The sequence below is a fragment of the Sebastes umbrosus genome, chromosome 17 (genome assembly GCF_015220745.1).
Source record: "Sebastes umbrosus isolate fSebUmb1 chromosome 17, fSebUmb1.pri, whole genome shotgun sequence".
Taxonomy (NCBI): domain Eukaryota; kingdom Metazoa; phylum Chordata; class Actinopteri; order Perciformes; family Sebastidae; genus Sebastes; species Sebastes umbrosus.
In genome coordinates, this window is record NC_051285.1 from 24684758 (window position 1) to 24700063 (window position 15306).

The 15306-nt window shown below is 40.5% G+C and overlaps 1 protein-coding gene across 4 annotated transcripts in view; it reads right to left on the bottom strand.

Annotated features, from left to right (window-relative positions):
* Nucleotides 1-14326, bottom strand: part of auts2a (activator of transcription and developmental regulator AUTS2 a) — a 353398-nt gene extending 339072 nt beyond the window's left edge. For all 4 annotated transcript variants that reach the window (XM_037749588.1, XM_037749590.1, XM_037749589.1 and 1 more), the window contains exons 1-2: nt 14139-14326; nt 10826-11568 (exon numbers count right to left, since the gene is read on the bottom strand). In XM_037749588.1, coding sequence (XP_037605516.1) covers nt 10826-11113 — 288 coding nt within the window. In that variant the 5' untranslated portion in view covers nt 11114-11568; nt 14139-14326. The remainder of the gene's footprint in view (nt 1-10825; nt 11569-14138) is intronic.
* Nucleotides 14327-15306: the final 980 nt, after the last annotated feature.

Below are 15306 nucleotides of genomic sequence, written 5' to 3' on the forward strand. Positions count from 1 at the left end.
CACACTTTTTCAGAAAAACTTGTAATACAAAAAATAATTGCCTTAATGTAAGTAATCAACTAGGGAGGTTTCATGTTGATATCTATATACATATTCTTTACCATATTCACTTGAGGTGCCTCTCCTTAAATAGCTCTGTTAGCTATAAACGATGACTGCTTCTTTTGTTTCCTCATTTTTCCTTCTTCAGATCGAAGGTTTAATGTGAATGTTCACGTTTGTTTTCCCAGCTGCTTTATGTGCCTAAATGTATCTGTAAACGTCTCCTACTTTGGGTGATGCAGATCTTAAAGTTGTTGGGTGGATTTACACCTGGATTTCACGGCCTGTTGCTCTATGCAGTTACAGTCCAATCACCCTGGACACATGTTAGAGACAGATGGAAAGGCTGTCAAAGTACCAACTGAGGCGGGGAAATAACAAATCTGCTGGGAAAGATAATGTCTGCGTTGTAAAGCATGTAACATGGCCCTGCAATGCAGACAAAGTACGTTTTACAAATCTGCATCTGTGGCAAAAAATGTTCACAAGCAGCACCGGCAAAGGAAGCACCACAATAGACTGGCTGAGTGGTCGATTAGACAGCCAAGATACTGAATGTACACTGGTAGGAGATCAATGAGGCTTTAAACAGGTCCCTGGCTCCGTTTGTGTCCCAATGAAAGACCTCGTCTTCTAAAATGACTGCACACTCACAGAGGAACGATTACTGAATTTGATGAGTATCTAAATGTTAGTGTACACATCCAGAAAACCTTAAACAACGGAGAAATGATCTAATCTGGCAGGAGGGTTTTAACATCCAGAGATGACATCTTATTTCATTAATGTGTCAGTCACTGGGCTGTCAGAGCGTATTAATGCATACCATACATCACTCTCTGACACCTCCAAAATGCAGCCAAATGAATATCTGCCATTACTGCCAAAAGACAGGAATAAATACATGTGTGGAAGGTGGAGAATTAATTAAAAGGTTGGAATAGTGGTATTATTCACTAGACAGAAATATCTGAGCCGTCAAGACAAAAAAAAAAAAGCTCTCTCCGAATGCGTCCTTGTTCATCAACCTGCGTTCTCTCAGGAACAAAGCTGTGAGAAAACCTGCCTTGATACTTATGTGTCTTAATTGTTTGAAATGTCATTTTTTTCTAGTCTTTTTGGAAACAAGCTGTCGATACATTTGATTTCACATTAGCCTCTTTCTTACAATGAAGTACCAATCAATGTGTTCTTCCCTGCCTGCACTTACAAAGTCCTCCTCCCGGCAGACTTCTGAGGGCTGTGCCAAAGAAAATCAATTGTTTTTGAAATGCTGGCAAGCCGACAGCATCATCCCACGAACGGCATACAAGAAGAGAAAAAACGGCAGACTGTTAAACCGCAATTCATCATCTTCATTTGGCCATATATGAGAAGGATACCCTTTGTTGACATAATTACTGCAGTTGATCCTCTCAGAGGCCGGAGACCTGTCCTTTAACTTCTGCTCCACTTTAAATGTCAATAGCCATTAATTAGCTGGCGGTTACTTGTTATTTGAAGGTCTGACAACTCATCAATGAACCTATTATCATTTTGTTGAACTCCCCGCTCCATATCACCTCCACCCTCCACCCACCACCCACACGCACCGATGACTCAACTTAATCCATGAACTACGATGCTCCGCTGTGCCCCCGGCTTGAATGTGTCACATCTCCGAGGCCAGTGTGGGTGTGACAGATGGGTGTGAAGCTGGTGCCTAAAATTAAATCACTGATATCAGCAGCACAAATCACAAATAGAAGTTGGCACTTAATTGGAACCAATGAGGTCCTGGTGGTGCATCAGCGGTGCTGAAATGAAGTGTAAACGGCAGGAAAAGCACAGAGAGGATTTCCACAGCTCTTATGAAAACATTTCTCCTCCAGCAGACACATGGTTTATACATATCCCTGTTAGGGACGTTTTGTCAGTGTGATGTAAAGCCTGCAGTGAAAGGCATTAAAGCTCTTTGTAATCGATTGACTATCTCCTCGCTCTCTGGTGGTCAGCAGCTAGTAGTCGGCTGTTTGGTGCAGTTAGGCATGACATGTCAAATCTAGTATTTGTGTGCAACCTGATGTAATAGGTCTTACAAGAGCCAAAAACTGGTTTAGCACATACTTTTGTTCTTCTTTTCCCTAGCTAGGCTGTGAAAAGGAGGGATTTTTTTCAGGTAACTGTGAATTTGCAGGGGAAACTAATACTTTTTTTAATAATTGTGTATCTCTTGCTCAAATAATGCTAAATGACACACAAAAGAACAAGAAATGAACAGAAACTATTGCTGACTGTTTCAAAACGTGGTTACATACTGTACACTGCTGCTGATGGTCCAAACATTCCCCTACAAGCTCTGATTAAAGCCATACTTTGGCAGAAAACGGGGCAATCATTAGGAATTATCCTCTGGGGGACCAGACCTATTATAATCTGACTGTTTGTTGTGAGAAATCTTGATAAAATCTTGATCTGGACCAAAATGTTCGTAGTTCATACAAAGTACAGCTGGGCGATATGGACCAAGAATCATATCTCCGTATTTTTAGGCTGAACAGCAATACACAATATATATCTCGCTATTTTCTATGAAGTGGACTAAATGTTCCGTTGTAAGTCAAAGTTGCATGTGAGATGTCACAAGCACTTTTATTAAAATAGATCGTATCATATCATATGGCATGGTTAAGCTACATTTGAGAAAAATAACTGAGGACTGCTATAATAATAACAATATAATCATGCTATTTCCAGCTATTTGTTGTTCTAAATTACTCATCTAGAGTGTTATTGCGTAATTAATGTTACTTTGTTAAACAGACCAGGTTACATCTCATGACAATTGTGAATATGCCCACAGCCTCAAATGTTGGTCTTGAGGATCTGCAGTGTTTATTCATATACAAACTGAAACCTACACTCTACATTTACTACCACTTGACAACTTTACTGCCAATTTCTCCTTTGCTTCGATCTCCAACATCTGTCTGCTCTGAGCACATCCACTTCTCTCTCTGTCGCTCCACCACACAGCTACACCAACACTACTCTTATAACATATGCATCAAACACCCTAAAAAACAAGATTTGACCTGGTTTGAAACACTTTATAGGCCTACAGAAAAAAAAGAGATCAACTAACAACCAGCTGAATAATTAAGTTACTAATTACAAATGCCATCCTTAAGTTATCTAATCAATCATAATGATTCATTAGGTGACTATTACAATTTTGTTATTTATTCATTTTCTTTATTATTCCAAGTAATAAAAAGAAGCCGTGTACACTGCAGGCCCCAAACTGCTTGTGTCAGCTCTTCAAGTCTATCCCAACATTGGGCTGCTCTCCCAGTCTCGCCCATATGTGGTGGTATGCAGTTATGTGCCCAGTGCCTCTCTGTACTCTGTTTGCACATTAGGTGAATCCGTTGTCTTCTGCTTTTTTATGGTGTGTAACAAATTAAGTTAGAGGAGAAAATTGTTTAGAAGAACAACAAAACCTGCAGGAGCTCTGTGGGACGTTGTGAATTAAGACGTATTTCCGGACCTTTAAATGCAAAATCAGAGTAGAACAGACACTGCAAATGTACTAATTTACACAGCGCTGCTTTTGTGCTGCTCATCGTATTATCACAGGCACTCAATCATGTAATAGACTGCTGTTAACCTGCTGAGCAAGAAGATTAGGTGTTGTTATTCTAGTTAAAAAAAAGGAAAAAAACTGTCTAGCCTTTAGGCACAATGTTGAACAGTGGTGAAGGGTTGAAAAGGAAAGGGTGTGATTGGACAGGAGCCTGATCAAGCCTGCAGTAGGCATTAGATGCATGGATGGAGGTTGAGAATTTATCTGTGCCTTTTCGTGCATATACATATAAACTGTACATGTATATTTAAACGGGAAAAGAGTTAAGTATAACTATCTGTAAAGTTTTGTATACGCTGTGAATTTATCTGTGCACGTGTGTGTAGTCTACATAAGAGACGACTAACTATAGGGAAGTAATGAGCAGCAGTGGGTTAACTAAAGCAACATTTTAAAATCAATTCTGGTCACATGGGGCATACTGAGGTTAGGAACTCCTTTCAAGTGAAATGGGCGAAACACAGCAAAGGTTTTAGGGGAGAAGGTACTCAATAATTTAGTAATTTCTTCAAGTGCTGTAATAGGTTGCTGCTCGGGCCTCTCTCAATGAAAGTCTGCCTCCAAACAACTCCTTCAAAAGCACAGCTGCTGCTGCTGTGTACTTTGATCTCAGTGCAATGAATAAACGCTCCTCCGTGCGTCTTTGTAATTTCTTGCTCAATTTAAAGTGAACGACTTTAGGTTCGGGAGAATGAGCAAACTGAGCTCAAATTCTGGGAAGCAAAAAATACTAAAAGGAGACAAGTGAGGAAATGGTCAAACTGTAGCATATTTTTGTCATTACCACTCAATAAAAGAATATAAAAATGTCTCAGAGCTATAGAGTACCTAGACTTCATGCACTTGATACTTTGCTGACGAGAAAGAAAAAGCCTTGTGATCATAAAGAACGTATTCATTGCTAAACAGTTATTCTGTAGCATTGCTTTGTGCTCACACTTTCAATTCAATTTCATATAAGCATGAATAGCCTTATTGAGTTCTAATGTTTTAAACAGTTCAAGGGATATAGAACGCTTTTCTTGGTCACAATCAATTACAGGCAAGATAGTTGAAATTTAGAAAGGGCTTTTTCAGGCTACACAATCATTAGCTTGCCTAACAACCTACATTTTAGAAGCACAACCAAGACTATCTGATGCTGATGAGAGAAAGCGCAAACAAGAAACACCAATGAGCAGTAATATGTTTTATTCCAACACCAACTTCCTATTCAGCTGCTCTCAACAGTTGTCCAACCTGGAATAGTTCACTCCAAACTGCATCACCAACAAACAGCCCATTAAGGCCCAGACACACCAAGCCGACATCAAAGACTAGCGGTGATGAAGGCCGACTGTTGCATCGCCTCACATCGCCTTTGTCTTGGCTGAAAAGTTGCATTTGAACACACTTGCAAAAACTACATCCGACGGCCAATTAGCACGAATGTTCTGCACCTGCGTGAGAGGAAATAACTCTCCACACCAGCAGGCGGCGGTAGTCTGTATTCGTCATTCAAAAAGGGAAAACCGGAAGACCGAGGACGGCAGATATACAAGACGTTGTTATGATACGTACATGAAACAAAGCAGCGTTTGCCGAACATTTTCACACCACTTAGCTTCATTCCAGATGGCCATGTCGTTGTGAAAATATCCGTGTATTGGAATGATCAGACGAGTTGAAGATGAAAAGTGAGAAGAGCCTTCTGTGTGTGTCCTCTTGACTTTACTCGTTGGCTTGCTTTCCTCACTTCCGTTTCTCTCCTCATGCCATGATTCGTTTAAGCTGAACCGCCAATCAGAGTGATTTCTCTCACTGACAGGCTCCCCCGCCGATTCATCATGCTGAATCGCCCGAAAAACTTCCGACATGGGCAGACTGGAGCGTGATTCGGGACACGCCTCAAAAACTAGGCCGAGAGACGCTCGCCGACGACCCCAAACTGTCCGACGGCCGACCGTCAGCTTGGTGCGTCAGGGCCTTTTAATCAAGACAACAATAGGTTGAAGAGTATCTACCAAAATCAATTTGAGTTATCTAAAGAGTCTCATCATGGACGCATCAGCCCTGAGACTGCAAAAGAGAAATGCAAAGCTAAGAGATCAGCATGCACATGAAAAGCAGGCCTGGGAGCAGTGTTGCTCCAGCACTGTGGTGGTGACAGATGGAGAGCACTAGCATATACCTCCAGGGGTCTGACCTCATCAGAATTTAACTTTACCCAGACAGAAAGAGAGCCACTGCTGCTGTGATATGCTTATGCATAGTTTCATATATACCCTATGTAGAGTCTTCTATGGTGAAATAACATAAGTAAACACAGCTATTGCAAAGAAAGGGTTGTAAAAGGAAACATCAGACACAGATTACCCAGTTATTACACACAAGAGTGAGGAAACTGAAGTATAATTGTCATGAAAATTACACTGAAAAATATGGGATAAACAGAAATCCAATTATTTAAGCTATGTAGGCGGTGAAATGCAAGAAAAGCTCCGACAAGTCTGATCCATCATTGAAGATTAAAGAGAAGGAAAATATCTCTCCAACAATCCTGGAAAATCAGACAGGATGGGTGTGATTTGTAGTCTTTCTGATACAATCAGTTTAAAAAGCTCTTCAATAAATGGTCATCTCGGAGTCATTACAGGGCGACAAATAACCAGACAGCGTTTCAAATATTTCTCATGGGAACATTTAACCTTAATTAAACCTGGCAAATTGTATTTATTTCTGTCTGTATCAGCAACTTCCTCATTAACCCTCTGTCATCATTTTAACACAGTCACTCACATCAGAGAGCTGCCAAGTCAAATATGTCTTCTATTATTGGCCTGTGAACAGCTATAATGAAAGCAAGTGGGGGGTCAAGTGGCTCGCTCAGGGGCACTTCAGAGGCAGTAACTGGGCTGGGATCTCATTCTTATTCCAGGCCAACAGTTCCACGACTGATCTAGACATTTTAACCACTAACCTTCAGATCACAAGCCTGACTCTTTAGCCTTTAGGGTCCCACAGCACTGTTTGATATCATTTCCTGACATTGTCACATCTTTCTCTCAAACCAGAAGAGAAGACAGTTTTTAAACTTCATAAACAGTGGATGTATGCTGCTCTCTTTTAAACTGAAACTATTAGTCGACTAAAGGAGCACTGTGTAGCATTTAGGGGGATCTATAGGCAGAAATGGAATATTAATAAATACATTTTCTCTAGTGTTTAATCACCTGAAAATAAGAATCGTTCCGTTTTCGTTACCTATGTACATAGGTAGCAGGTCGTCTTCACGGGGCCGGCCGCCATGTTTCTACTGCAGCCCAGAACAGACAAATCTAACACTGGCTCTAGGTAGGGCCATTCGGGTTTTCATATTTTCACGACGGCTATTGTAGCTCTCCTACAGACGGCTAGATGCCTCCAAATCCTACACACTGCAACTATGATCAATTAGTCAATGGACAATCGGAAATATCTCTGCAACTATTCACGACACGATGAATCGTTTCAGTTAAAAAGTAAAAATGCCAAACATTCTCTAATTCCAGCTTCTCCAATGTGAGGATTTGCTGCTTTTCTCTATTTAATATAATTTTACTGTCACAAGGATCGATACAGGAAATCCTTCCTGCCCAAAACAATAACTCTCTACAACACCTCAGCTCTGTCTAACAGAGAACTCACAGATTTTTAGTTTCTTCTCAACCAGACTCCCTCCTGTTTTGCTACTGCAATAACCTTGCCCATGTTGAATTTGCTCATCGTGTATTACCTCATTTAATCTTTATTTAAAAACAAAACATTTTAACTTGCACACTTTACTAATGTTTATAGTATGTTATTCTATTTATATATTTTTTATGTTAGTTGTAGTAGTCAGGTATATTTATAGTGTATTCTAATATTCTTTATATTGTGTATTCTATTGATATATTTCTCTAGTGTTGATATGTACATTTTATTTACTGTTCCGGTGCATTGCCTGGATAACCTGCTGCTGTAACACAATCATTTCCCAATTTGGGATCAACAAGTATCTATCTATCTATCTATCTATCTATCTATCTATCTATCTATCTATCTATCTATCTGTCTATTTGTCTATCTATCTATCTATCTATCTATCTATCTATCTTAAACTAAATATATTCATGTTTTGGGCAGTTCATTGGACAACAATTAATCAATTAATCCATGATCTAATCGGCAGACTAATAAGGAAAAGAGCACAGTTTGGTCCTTGGAATCACATGAAACTGGACAAAAAGTGTGAAGCGAGCTCAAGGCAGCAGGGTACTGTACTGCAACAGCTTATCAACATGGTGGAAGGAGCTTTGTGGACGTGGTCATAGTCCAGATCCGACTGTCAGTGATTGTGTTTACAGAAATATGAATCACCAGCTTCTTTTATTAATGTTGTCATTACATTTGGGCCACAGGGCAACAAAGTGCTATATTTAAAGCTCCCAAACAACTGGAAGAAGTAATACAATACAATATTGCCATCTCCCTTCACTTCCCTGTGAGATGATACTGTATTAATAAGTTATGTCACACTCTCACAAAAACCCTCCTGTGTACACATTTGCACTCGCGCACAAACACAAGTGTGATTTATTCTTCTCATGCTCGTACTTGAACTCTGTGCATTTTTATTACTCAGTAAACCACTCTGTGACAAGATTGTTTTGTAAGAAGTGCCTTCTGAATCACTGTGATTTGATATTAATGTAATTTGAGACTGCAATATATTTTGATTTATTAGTCTGTTTTTCAGTCTGTTGACTGCAGTAAAAGACTGAAACAATGTTGTGGAAGGTAATAAAATGTCAAAATGATTGCTACAATATACATTACACTCCTATGGCAATGGTATAATTTCCACTTTCATTTAAATTTATTAAATATTGATAAATTGATAGAACATCATATACTGTATGTTTTGATTAAAGGCCCTGACATACTGAATAAAATATCTCCGTACCAGTCGAACATGCACTGGCAGGGAGTGGGGGTTACTTTTATATTATGCAATATTATATTCATATGAGTACAGATGACACCTCAATGCTTATATGTGCGGCTCTCAAGAATGGTCAGTTTGATTTAAACTGTAGAGATTATGATTAAGAAACTTAGTGGAAAGGCAAATAATAGAGTTGAACAAAGAAAATAAACTTGATTAAAATTCAATATATCTTTTAAGCTCAGTTATTTTACCTACATTGACCTCACAAACTCACAAGCTACTCACTTTAAACTTTCCCAACTTTACGCATCTCTGAGTTGTCTTCTAACTAGACACACGCACTGTGAATAGCTGTGCTTCTAGCAGAATGAAAACATCAATGGAAAGAACAAGCAAAAGAAGGTCAAACTAAATAGGGAGAAAGAAAAAGGACGTGCAGCCACAAGGCTGTCGGATGGAGCGATTCTGAATAACACAACACTCTTGAGTGGTGAAAAGTGATGATCTGAGTAACAAAGGGATAAAATGAGGACAAGTTCTGCTGAACATATCCTTGAGATGGGTCACGCCAGCAAACTAGAGATTGGTATCACGCTGTATATATTAGAAAGTGCAAGTCAGGCTGTGTTATCCCAGGACACCCCCGAGTCTGACCTTGTGAAGATAAACTACTTTCACATCTTGCTGAAACAAGATCAGGGTAAACATAATACTAAAATGCTATAAAATGTATGCAGAAATATCTGATGCAAAGTTAATAATATTGTGGATATGTAACTTTTCCAATGAAATTAACAATGTCGGATACAGACAGAAGATTTAAGAGGAAATAAGGAGTGGAGAACACACTAATGCCGGGGGCCAGCACTCATCAAACTGAATGGTTTGATGAGTAGGAACATAATGTGAATCATATGCTATGGCCATCGCAGTCCCCTAATGGACACCTGTGGGGGAATTTGGGCCAATATGCTAATCAGTGCTCTCGGCCACTATAATCGAAACATCAAATGAGAAAAGGATGGTTCCAAAAACTTTTAGAAACTGTGTCAGCAGCACTGAGGCTGTTCTGAAGGCTCATGGTGGCCCAACACCTTACTAATGCCTCATTTCCACTGCACGGTCCTTTTTTCTATTTCGTTTTCCACTGCGTACAGTTACCCCCTCAGTTCCCCAAGCTTCTAGGTTGACAGCTGTGAGTACTAACAATAGCCATGTTCGTTGTTTACATTAATAATGATAATTTTGGGGGAGTGTCTTTGGAGGGAGGCCTGAAGGGGACGGACTGTCAGTGTTGCCGACTTGGAGACTTTCTCAGTAGATTTAGGGACTTTTGGAGCTAGTGCTGCTTGCTACTTTCATTGGACAAGAGTTGGAAACACTGGCCTGGGTTGTTTCGGTAGGATAATTAAAAAAATCTAGTGTACTCTTGCTCATTCCTCCAATGTTACCTACCCAAGCTTTAACTCTACCTTCTGTATCGGATCACCCTGCTTGGAACCTCGATCGAGGTGGTGCCAAAAGAGGTACCAGGTACTATCCACAACTTTTGCTAATGGAAAACCAAAAAAGGGCGAGTTGAGATGAGTTGTATCGTACCATGCAGTGGAAATGCAAATGTCAGCCATCTGTTAGTTACCATTATAGAAAAATATGGCAGTTGTGCTACATAAAATGATTTCTCGTGTAAGTCATAATTCAAAACTGTATCGTTGGAAGGAAGCCTGTGCCCAGTTTGCAGTCCAAGGAAAATGGATAGCCAGTGCACAATAAATTACTCCCACTCTGAATAAACTGTTGTAACATGGATCAAATTGCTTTTTTACTCTGAAGCGTACAAAAGGCACAACAGCCACTACAACCATGGCTGAACATCTTTCATCTGGTGTAAGGCTTTGCTGGAAAATGCTTGTTGAAAACAAATCCAGAGCAGTACACACCACAACAACAACAGCAGCCTCTCAGTGACACAGATAGTAATCTCTGGCTGCAGCGCTACATTTAAAGCTACATCTGTTCAACTCCAGCTCGCACAACAGCCAAATATGCAGGCGGGAGCCAAAACGCTGGGCCGGCCCAGCCAGAGAGGCACACAATAACAACCACATCTTTACACAGTGTTAAGAGTTTTTTAACTGCATTGTCATGAAAAAGCTCAACACACACAAACACACAAGGTTAGAGAGAGCTGAAGGTGGTTTACTCACCTCCAGAGCCTCCAGGGTCACGAACCCGGTGATGGAGAAGCCGTCGATGATGTCCTCTTCAGCAGAAGTAGACTCCTTTCGCTTTCTTCGTGGGGGTCGAGGGCGGGTTGAGGGGGGCACCCTGTCGCCCTCCCGCTCAGAGTCGGAAGAGAAGCGAAAGACGGAGCCCTTGACATGGTTGTTCCTTATCCCATTTGATCTCCTGTCCCGATCCCTCACTGACCTTGACTTCCTCTTCTTGCGGAGGCCACTAGACCGAGGGCCATCCATGCCCTTCATGGGAAACATCCAGGTAAACCCACCTCTTACAGAGAATCAAACTCTTCAAGGGCCAAACACTGGCACTGCTTGACCTCCACTCGTGTGAAAAATCCCAAAGGAGAATCTCCGCAATATCCAAGCGAATGTTATTAACGTATTAGATCCAAGGTAACCATGTAATATCCAACAGATGACACCTTTTACAGGAAACGCAAAAACTGCACCGAGTCACTGAACCGAGCTAGGTTCCAACTAGCAAAGATCCCCGAGGGCAGTCCATCAAATCCTACGACAGAGGTGTAAAATGATCTATTAAACACGTTATCGCCAAGCTGTCAATTCCGCCAGAGGAAGAGCTTTTCAAGTTAACGCAAATATCTGCTCAGTGAACATGTCCCGCCTCGGTGAGTTGAGCAGGTGACGCCACATCTTTCTTCTCCAGGAACCTGCTCCTCTTCCCCAAGGTCAGCAAACTCTCCCTCCTGTAAGATAAAGACAGAGGGAGAGGGAGAGAGAGAGAGAGAGGGAGAGAGAGAGAGAGAGCACACATTTGCCACATGTTCACTCTGCAAGTTCAACTGTTCATTTAGTCAATGAGCCATTTTCCAAAAGGTGCGGTATGCTACACAGAAGGCGGTTGCCATTCTACATGATGCAAGATGAATGTTTTATTAGGGTGGCTACAGTCTCATCTGCTAAGTATACTGTGTTTTCTTACCCTGCCAGGTCATTACGCCCTGAGATGAGATGATTATGCGTTGTAAGTGCTCTTTTACTAGTGCCTCTGAAGCTTTTGCCAAGCTTGTCTTTTTAATGATTACATTTCTGTGATTAATTATGTGCCAGAATATTTTACTTTGCTACTTGGTGCCTTAAGCCTCTCAACATGAACTTGTTGTTTTTGGCACCTGCGTTACTAATTTTAAGTAACAACAGAGGCTATGTATATCTGTACAAATGCAAGTATTAAGCGTGACAAATGTATCAGTAACATACAGTACACTGGACCTACTACAGTAACTAAATGGACTGCTCTGCCGTTTAGTACAGTACATGTCACTTTATGCACATATCGAATATGTACATACCTGTCACTCTAAATATAAATCTTTCTCACTGTACATACAGTATATAAACACCTCCACATCATCCAGTCCATGTATAGCCATCCAGTAACTATTATTTTGCACTATTTGTATTGTTTACAACTTCCAGAACACCTGTACATAGACATTTTATTTTTATTATTGTATTCTTTTATTCTGTTATTTCTATTCTGCGTAAGTACACTGAACGAGCTGCATAAAACTGGTCAAATTACATGTATGTATATGCTTGGCGAAATGAACTTGATTGTTATTCTGAGCCTGAAATAATGCCTTAAGTAATTCTAGTTGAAAATGAAACAGTCAGTACAATCTATCCACCCACTTCTGCTGCTCTTATTTGTGTGCTTAATGCATTAATGCATAACAAACGTGTATAAAAGGTACAGCACATTTCAGTGGCATTCATATCCATATTCCATAATGGCATTAGAAATGAAGATGCATTTTTATGCGTGGTGTAACATCGTTAATGTAAAAGTTAAGGCCTAATAATTTAATGCTGCCAACATATAGTACAGTAAGTCATCTAACCACTATAAGAGTAGCAATTTGAAAACTCTTCTTGAATAAAACAATTTGTAGACATCCATCAAATATCTGTCATTGTGACAACCGTCTCAGTTCTTTTAAAATGTCACCTTGGACTTAAAATCTCATTCACACATTCCACAAATCAAAAACAGCAATATTTCTCTCTCTGTCGTGAATGAAGGCAGATCTTATTTAACGGGGAGATGTCCTTCAGCTTTTACACACACTGTAAAGAAATGAAGTAAAATGTCAAGACCCTTTGATAATGCCGCTCTGCAATTCACTATAGATCTTAACGTGGCATACCTTCACCGTCTGACACTGAAGGCATCTGGCTGCTTAATGATATTAGGATGCAACATTCAACAGCTTGCAGTCTTATTCTGGATCCTTCTCAAGGCATAGCCAACAGTCTAGGCCTAAAGCCACTCAAAGTCACTCTGGCATTGTACTCTAAAAACACATATGGCTTCTCTGTGTGTCCAGAATATCAATTCTCATCCATTACATCATAGAAACGGTATTCCATGTGGAAGAAAACTGAATCAACAAAACTGCAGGCTTTTTTTTTTTTTAACAAAGCCCTTTCTCTGAATAAAGCATGCCTGGTGGACATTTCAAACACAAGAGGAATCACACCTTTTCTGCATCACCACACAAACCAAAAAAAAAAAAGCAATCAGCCACGGTCAACCACCAACTTTACATTGTCTCCTTGGACACAGGTTGTCATGTAATGTAAGCTCATCTGGATTCTGCAGCATACATGTAGTCCCCAAAATGCTCTGCTCCACCCAGCAAAGTCACACATGGTTTTAAACATGCACAATTAGAACCGTTTACACACAAAAATGGCTTGTAATTAAATGGATGCATAACAAAGGCACATCCAAAAAAAGCAACCAATATTTAACTATGCATCAAAAATCCTTCCATGCAGCTGTTCTGCCTTCTAACAATCCAATAAAAAAAAGGTAAATCCAGCTTTACTATAATAAACATTTATCCCCCAGTACCTATGCCTTTAACCTGATGCCCCATGCCAGCACTCATCTACTGACACACACACACACACTGCACAAATAGCTCCCAAAATATCGCTTATTGGGGTGAAAAACTGTATTCTAGCACTCGCCCTGGCTTTTCCAGCTCAGTAAAAGACTCTTTCCCTTGTCTTCGCTCACAGTCCCTTTTTGTCTGGCTGTGTGCTGTCAGTAGAGATCTCAGGCTCTGTAATCCAGTCCAGCACACAGCAGTAGCAGCGGACTGGCACTGCCTCCTGCTCTCCGGCTCTCCAAGCTTCATTTTTCCACTGTAAGACACACACAACAAAAGCAAGCCTCTCTCTCTCTCTCTCTTTTTTTTTTTTTTTTTGCTCCAAGACACGTCATGCAAAACGAAGAAATGCAAACCCTTGCGAGTAGGGAAGGGAACCGTCCGGACAAGTTGCAGGCCTTCGGTCACTATTTAAAAAGATAACGCACAAGAAGGTTTTGGAGCTGGCAAAATAGATCCCGCAAAAGGAAGACCATAGGGTATCTCCTCCTCCTCCTCTTTCCCCAGATCCGAGCTTCAGGATCCCGGTAGAAGGGGGGACCGGGGCGCAGTGATACGGCGATGCCGCAGTGCCGCTTTACAGGCTGCGCGCTTCCTCCTCGGCGCAAATAGTGCTGGCTCTGGTTCCAATAAAGAGAGAGACGGTCTAAACAGGGAAATAGTGGAACCAGAGCCAGACAAAGACACTTCACACACCCTTTTTTTTCTCCCTTTGGAATATATTGAAAACGTTTTTTGTGTTATCTGTCGTTCATTTTATGGCAAAAAATAAAATAATTGTGAATACAAGTAGTTAGGTGTAAATAAGTTTGTGTATGTAATGATAACTGTGAATAAAAATAAACACTTTGAGATAGTAGTTGGTCATTGTTTAAAGCTGTATCAGAGAAGCTGTTGATAAAATATTAGCATAATTACTGTAACAAACAGGACATTGATAAGTAAATGGTATATGGATTTGCATTTATATAGCGCTTTTCTAGTCTTCCGACCACTCAAAGTGCTTTACACTACATGTCAGCATTCACCCATTCACACACACATTCATACACTGATGGCAGAGGCTACTAAGGTGCCAACTTTGCCCATCAGGATCTAATCTAAATACTCATTCATACACCGATGGTTATGCCTTCGGGAGCAATTTGGGGTTAAGTGTCTTGCTCAAGGACACATCGACCTGTGACCCGCAGCAGCCAGGGATCGAACCACCGACCTTCTGATTGGTGGACAACCTGCACTATAATTATTATTTATTGAGGAAGGCAACAAGTGAGAAAAAAAAAACACGTCTTTCATTTCCATGTACTCAGTGATTGTGTTCACCACCATATAGCCTGGTATTATCCAAGTCATTTATTAAGATACCAGTCTGCTAATAAAGAGGGACACAGCGGAACCAAAGCCAGAAAAAGACACTTTACACACCTTGTTTTTTTTCTTCCTTCGGAATACATTGAACACGATTTTGTGTTATCCGTCGTTCATTTTATGGCAACAAAAATAAATAATAGTAGTTAGGTG